Here is a 7,444-nt window from a genome sequence, read left to right as displayed (position 1 = left end):
GGCATTCTCTGTATTTCTTTATTCCAAATGGGCTCATTCATTCAGTCATTCATTCAAAGACTGATGCGACGGTGGGCCTGGCGCTGCTCTAGGGGCTCTTGGGGGATCATCTTGTCACAAGGCACTCCAGTGTGCCTTAGGATCCAGCCTTCATCTCCACACCCTAGGGCTGACTCACAGAGCAGTGAAGATGAAATGAATGTGGCAACAGCTAGCACATACACCCAAATTGGGCTTCCCCTATTGATACGGAACACAAGAAAATTCAAGCCTTCTGGCCTTTTAAAGAACAGAAGTGGTGGTGTCTTAAAAACTCTTTTGTTCTTTTGTGGGAAACTAAATCAAGACCTGCCAATCTCGTCCTATCACATTTGCGGCCCTGTCATCCATTTATTCACTCAACAGGCAGGTGTTGAGCCCCATAATGTGCTAAGCACATTCTAGACACAGGTATTGCTCTCCAGGCATGTATGGTCTGGTGAGAAAAAGAGGCCTGCAGACAGGCAGCTGGAATTCATGGCGATGCCTGCATGATGGAAGGAAGCTGAGACACCTGAGGGAAGGGCACTGACTTTAACTTTATATGACACTTTGAAAGTCTGGTAAAGACCCTATAAAGACATTTTATATGAGTCACTAAGAGGTGTGTGTGTGTGTGTGTGTGTGTGTGTGTGTGTGTGTACATGACAGAGAACAATACAGTCTTGCTAATGTACAGCTATGACTTGCAAAGACGTAGGAAACACCCACACACTTCTATCTTCCATTTATACAGGGGACTGACCCCTGATTTGAGGTGTCGAAAAGGGACTCGGTTTAAATACCCCTGTGCACCGATGGCCAGAAGATGTCACTGCTAACCCATCAGAGCCCAGTCAATAGGGCTGCGGCCCAAGGAGCTCCCAGAGACGCTCACTAGAGGCCTGACGGCCACAGGTGAAAATCTAACCAAGGAGGATGCTGCAGACATGAGGCTTCATAGGGGCTCAGTAACAAGCCCAAAAGCTACCCAAGGTTTCCTTATACTGCTTATGGGGTCATTATTTGATAAACATAAGGTTGCTCGTGCCTGTGTCACTGCATTTGGAAAATCTTTGACAGATCTGCTACTGCTAATGCTCGTCTATAAGTGACGCGATGAAAGTGCTGCCTTGGAATTAGAGGGGAAGTGGCTTGGGCCAGCCAGAAGCAAAGGCGAGAGGGCCATCTTGAGGCCGTCAGAAACTAGAGGCACGGTGGATTGGGGCCGGCACTCCTACATGCCTGCACTTCTGCCCAGCTGGCCTTTCCCTCCCGTCAGCTGCATGGTGCCCCAGCACATGGATTTTAGCAGAGGTCGCCTTCAAGCCATAGGAAGTGGGGCTCAACAGCTCAGTTTCTAAGAAAGGCAAGGAACGTTTTGCATTAACCGAGATAAGATAAGGGAATTAGGAAGCATCATCTCTTTGTACCAAAGCAGCAGCCTAACAAGGCGCCGAGAAATGCTGCGGAGTTGTCATGCATTGAGACCACTGTCCATCACGAACAGCTGGCCCCCCTCTTCGATACCCACGGCAGAGCCTGCAGGCAGAGCTGGGGGTGTGCACTGCCAATGCCCTTTGTATATAAACTTAAGTCATAGGGTCTGAAGTTCAGGGTGAGAGCACTGCCCGAAAATCTATTTTTATCCTCTCCTGATGGAATCCTCTAATGGGAAGCCCTGACAGATGTAAGTGGCATGTCACTTTTCCCCAGCATATGATTTTTACTCAGATTCCAGTATATCTGTCACCATAGGTGTTGCCGGAATAGGAAAAGTATGCCAAATACATTCTAATGTGATGTGATGCTTAAAGTTACACTATGGCCTTTCCATGGCTAAATTTTTCTGGTGATCATGTTGCAGCAGTCTGTTATAAAGTCAGGGTACACAGTGCTCTGGACTTGAATTAATTTAATTTTAAAGCACTATGCTCATTAAGCAGACTTTAATCTCAAACTGAATGAATTTAGGTGTCACCTAAACGGTTAGCAGAATTAGGTTTCTCCCCTCAAACATTTCATGAAACCTTTAAAATTAGAACTCGTTACTTCAACAACAACCTTGGTGAAATGCAAAAATAAATGCTCATACAGTACCACCACATACACAGCTTTTAATTCTTAGAATAGCCAGTGAGGTATCACAATACCCATTTCACAGAAGAGGAAACTGAGGTCCAGCAAAGCGAAGCAATTCGCCCAAGATGCTGCATGACCGGTGAGGCAGAGTCGGGCTCTGACCCAGGTCACCTGAGCCTCGTCAGAACTCTGTCAACTGAGCCACAGCTGCTGCTACAAGGAAAGGCCTGACTCCATGTTTGCGTTACCATTTTAAAAGACTAGCAGACCACAAAATAAAACTTTGGAAATCAAAACAGTAATTTTTCTAACTTCCTTAAAGTGAAAACAAAGAAAGAAAGCAAAGGCGTTGCCACCACAGGCATTCCATTCTGTTTTCTTTCCCTTGGAATCCAGTGGCCAGGCCGGTGTGCAATGGTCAGAGATAACGCTATTATTCCAAGGAGATAATGTACTCAGTCTGGCTGGGTAACAAGAACTGGTTACCCCCAGTTTAGGACAATCACACTTAGAGCACAAAGAGAGCCCTGGGCAGAGAACATCATCTTCCGGGCCCCAGAACGGGCCACACCACCCCGGAGACCCTGTGATACCTCGGCAGGAGTGATCCATCTTGTTGAACTGAAAGTAGCCCGACTTGCACTGGCACAGCGCGACGCCATCCAGATCAGAGCAGATGGAGGTCTCTCTGTCACATTCTGGAGTCTTCCGCTTACACAAGCTGCCCGCTGGAATGGAAAAACAAGACAGTGAAACCAAACAAAACTTCCTCCCCTTCAAACTTGAAGACGCATGAACTTTTCTATTTCAAGAGGCTCTGGAAGAGTTTTTGAAAAAGTCTGCACAGTGTACACTCCTTTCAGAGGTCCACTCTGCCTTCTGCTGCTCCTCCTGGGTCAGCCCCAGGCCTGTTTACTAAGAATTCACACAGCAGGGCTGGCCGAGTAGCACGATGGTTAAGAGCTGGCTTGGGATGCCAGAGGGCCCCAGTTCGCATCCCACATATGAGGGCCAGTGACACTACCCTCTATAGCTAAGATGCTGAACAACAGCTCAACCTGGAGCTGGGCTGCCCTGAGTCAAGTTGCCGGCTACGGCGTAGGCTGCAGCCCCTGCTGCAGTGGTTGCCATGGGCTACCGTGTGCAGCCGGCAGCCAGCGTGAGCGGCCAGCAGCCGCAGTGAGTGGCCGTCCAGAAGCCGGCGACTGATCTGCCTCGCCCGGGAAGAGCGCAATGATAGTGCCAACTTGGGCCAGTGAAGCAATGTCCTCCACAACTAGACTGAAGAACAAAAGGACAGCAACTTGTCTGTTCCCCTTCCCCCAATTCCCCAGCGCTGTTCCCATCCCCCCAATTCCCCAATAAAAATATCTAAACAAAAAAGAATTCACACAGCATGCCACGGGACAGAGAAACCAAACCCAGAAGCAACAGGGTGCTAGCCATCCCCAACTCCAGCCTCCACTGCAAATTCGGCCCTCAAAGGTGTGGTGTCTCTGTTGCTTCTCATGTAAGGACCAAGGACCATGGTGGGGAGATCAACACAAACCCAGAAACCATGACCATGCTCCTGCTGAGGAGGCAGAGGGACTCAGGCCTGCCTCCGGCTGAAGCTTGCCTCAGCTGTGCGGCCTAAAGAGACGCAGCACACTCCTGGGGAGGGAAGCATGCTACCTAATGCAGATAATTCTGAGGAGAGGTATAGGAGATAATCTGCTTCCCGGGGACTGTAGTTTAATTATGTCACCTGTCTGCCTCCCACTACATTGATGGTGGCTTTGGGTTTATTCATCTCTGGGTCTTCAGCACCTTGCACAGAGACTGGTCCACACACAGTGCTGAATACACACAGGCTGAAGGTGCCATCAGACCACCAGTCACCGGGTCAGCACCAAGAGAGACAGGCAGACAGAGAAGTGCATCTTTCAGGCCTGCTACCTCCTTCACGTTAGTGCCCTGTTTCTTACATGTGTATGCACCTGGCTTTGTCCAGCCCTAGGCATGTGGGCCATGTTCATTTCATGGATGACAAAGAACCATTTCATTATTATCAAAAACCACTCATGTTGGTCAGGTGGCCCTCTCTGAGGTTATATACAGCTGACTCTTTGAGGGTTGCGTTTTACCATCTAAGATAAGCCTGACCAAAGTGACCCATGTAATCAGAATACACAGACAATAGAACAAAGATAGGAAAAAAACAACCGGAGACGGAGCAATAACTTATTTCAACCCGTGTACAGGGCAAGGCAAGCCTGATATGTGCTGCTGTTGTTGGCAGACCAGAACAAGTGCTAAACGGGGAGAGCGCCATGGAAGGGCGATGTAGGTACTGCGCAGTGAGGTGCGGTCTCCCCTCTCCCACTTTAAGGAAAACACCAACCTATGCAGAAGCCAGGTACCAGCGCTTAACACGGCAAAACTATCCCCGTCCAGGCAGGTTCTGGTAACGTGAGCTGGCGCCCACACAGGGGCCCCAGCATCCGCCTCCTTTTCTGAGTCCTGAGAGCTTGGGACCTGGTGGAGGGCCTGGTCACAGGGAGGTAAGTTTAGGACACAACTTTGGTTCTCAACGCCAAGTTTCCTGTCTTTATCAGTGGAAGTCGACATGCTAAGTCAGAACTCTGTTTGTGTGGGTGATAAAATTTCCTTTGTTTATTGTGAAAAGTTTGCATTTAAGGGAGAAAAACTTTTTTAAAAAATGGAAAATGTCACCAGGCAAACACTGTGAAGCTGGCCCTGGAGAGGCTCCACCATCCCTCATCGAGACTTTCTGAAGGCTTTGCCAGTCCTCAAGCCTTAATCTGAAGAAATACCTCCAGGACCAAATCTGCCCAGGCTGGCACTAGCCTTCTCCAGCCCGAGTTGCCTGGCCTGATTATATATTTTCTGGAAGCCAATGTCACGTTTTCCTTTCATCCTGCCCATGAATCCAGCCTGCTGGCAAACATTACTCGCCCCGCGGAAGCAACCCTTCCCTTCACAGAAGCAGGTTCCTGGGAAAGCAAGGAAAGCCGGCCCTGCCTCTGCAATGAAGGAGTTGCTATCCTAAAAATTCTTCAAAAGTATTCTAACGTAAATCCATCAAACAGAGCCACGTACAATCCCATTTTCATTTGAAGCCTGGCGATGTGATTTTTCTACATCCACAATTCCCATGGTCCTTCCTGGGCATAACATCCGCCAGACAATGAGAACTTATGTAAATCTAAGGCTTGGGGGATTTCCAAGGACTCTAAACATCTGGAGACACGAGAGCTCCAGTTCTTTGAGCGTCCGGGAAGTGGATATTTTGTGAATTGACGGGTGAAAACCCGCCTTTGCAATGGCCATGTCCAGAGTAGCCCGGCACGGCCCATATGTGAGAAACACCCAGATGTCAGGGCCTGACAGCTCCTGTTCGTCATGCCCACTTCTCCAGCGCTCAGAAAGGTGAGCGAGAGGCCAAGCTAGGTGTGTTGGCAAAGCCTGGAGAAGACATGGGAGGCGAAACAGAAGTGAGCCTGTTTTCAGCCAAGATACCTGGCTGTCTTTGTTTTCACAGGCTCTGAAAAGAGAGGGAAAGTGTAGGGATTGGCAATGTGGGGACAAAGGAGTAACAGGAAACCTCTGTGCCTTCCTCTCAATTTTGCTGCGAGCCTAACGCTGCTCTAAAATAAATAAATAAATAAATAAGTCTTAAAAAAAAAAGAATGGGATCTCAGCAAGGAAACAAGGATAACAGGAGCTTTCCCATAAGTTCCATCTAAGCAATTGGGGAATGGGTGTCAGAGAGTGGGCAGGGCTGCTCTGAACAGGATCTTAAAAATCCAAAGATCTGGTCACTTGATTTTCAAGGTGTGAAACGCATTTGCTGGGGACAAAAGAGTGACCTCCTACAATGCTGACCACAAAGGATGTGCTCCCTAAGTGTTTAGTGAATTGAAAGGTCCCCTTCCTACTCACCGAGGAGGAGAAGTTTGGACCCTTGAATCACTGGCAAGAGAAACAAGGTAAAACCCAAGAGCTCTCGCCTCCCAGTTTCGAGCGCAGCAGAATGGGGCATGTACTTTTTAGCAAATTTCCCAATGAGGCTGAATGATAGCAACTTCAATTCCAGAAAGTTTAGCTCTTTTATTTATTTTTTGTTTTTTTTTTCAAATGAATAACTAGCCCTGAAATGGGCCAAAGGTGCAGCATTTATCCCAGAGTGAAAGGCTCACACCCAGGCTCTCCACTGCACGGCCCGTGAGGCAAGCCCTTGGGACCGGCACTCATGGAGACCTGACCCCCTGGGAAAGTCTGGGGTCTACCGGCAGATAGAGTACCAAACCTGCTACCTACAACTTAGGTCCAGCATCTGAGGACCAGATGGGAGGGTCACAGGTTCCACATCCTAATTGTGTAGTGACATGAGCTAGGCAGAGCCCACTTTGATCACTTATGAGAAAGCAGCAGGGACAAGTCCCCTTTGCAAGGAAGCACTTTTGATTCCAGCAGTTTTCCCATCCCAGAGGCGAAACCTCCCCTCTAATACCTAAATTTGCCTTCTGAACTTGTCTCTAATCCCTTTCTTCATCTGCCTCACACTAGATGCACTGTAGAAGCTTTTGACAAAACAGATAAAGCAAGAACAAGAACGGGGAAATTATCATGAATGGCACCGTGAGCAGTCTGGCCTACATTGTTCTGGTCTTGTTTCTGTGCATCGATCATGTGCAAGCAAACAAAAAAGACAGGTAATACTACACACGCTTTCTTGACTTAAAGGTTATCACGATGAAGGTTTGGGGTATTGACAAGCATATACATTGTTGTGTGTGAATGGCTGTCTCCCCGGAGAGAGTAGGAACTTCTTAAGGGAAAGAAGAGTGATTTCTGCTTTATTACATCAGCTCCTGTATCACTTCCCTCGCCAACAACGTAGAGAAGAAATAGAAAGAGCAACATGCCAAGAACCAGGTGGCTTTAAGACTCTCTGTGTGTGTGTGTGTGTGTGTGTGTGTGTGTGTGTGTGTAGGCAAGCCAAAGGTGCACACACACAAAGGCTTTTTGCTTAACACCCATTTCAAAGATAGGCTGGCTCTGTGATGAGCTTTCTTGGACCTGTTCCTAAATGCCTTACATCTTGAGTCTAGGTCTGTGCCTACCAGAATGGGCGGGGTCCTCCCACAGGGCCATTCCCTACCTCCAAAGATCCACCTCTGAGATCCCAGGAGCTGGCAGACCTCAGCAGAGGATCTGCAGGAGTTGACACATTTCTGCATCTTGTCGACCAGGTCAAACAGAGTCACATTGGAGGCCAGGGAAAAGGTGGTTTGCAGCGACATGACCACCATGCTGGACTCTCTATAGGAAAAGTACA

At 48.4% G+C, this 7,444-nt stretch overlaps 1 protein-coding gene across 1 annotated transcript in view; it reads right to left on the bottom strand.

Annotated features, from left to right (window-relative positions):
- HEG1 (heart development protein with EGF like domains 1) overlaps positions 1 to 7,444 on the bottom strand; it is a 64,425-nt gene that overhangs the window by 26,161 nt on the left and 30,820 nt on the right. Inside the window, exons 11-12 of the mRNA XM_019652223.1 lie at positions 7,268 to 7,428; positions 2,694 to 2,828 (exon numbers count right to left, since the gene is read on the bottom strand). Of these exons, the coding sequence (XP_019507768.1) occupies positions 2,694 to 2,828; positions 7,268 to 7,428 (296 nt within the window). The remainder of the gene's footprint in view (positions 1 to 2,693; positions 2,829 to 7,267; positions 7,429 to 7,444) is intronic.

Source organism: Hipposideros armiger, unplaced genomic scaffold (genome assembly GCF_001890085.2).
Source record: "Hipposideros armiger isolate ML-2016 unplaced genomic scaffold, ASM189008v1 scaffold_8, whole genome shotgun sequence".
Taxonomy (NCBI): Eukaryota; Metazoa; Chordata; class Mammalia; order Chiroptera; family Hipposideridae; genus Hipposideros; species Hipposideros armiger.
The sequence above is the reverse complement of the archived record's forward strand: the minus strand, read 5'-3'. Positions and strand labels throughout refer to the sequence as shown.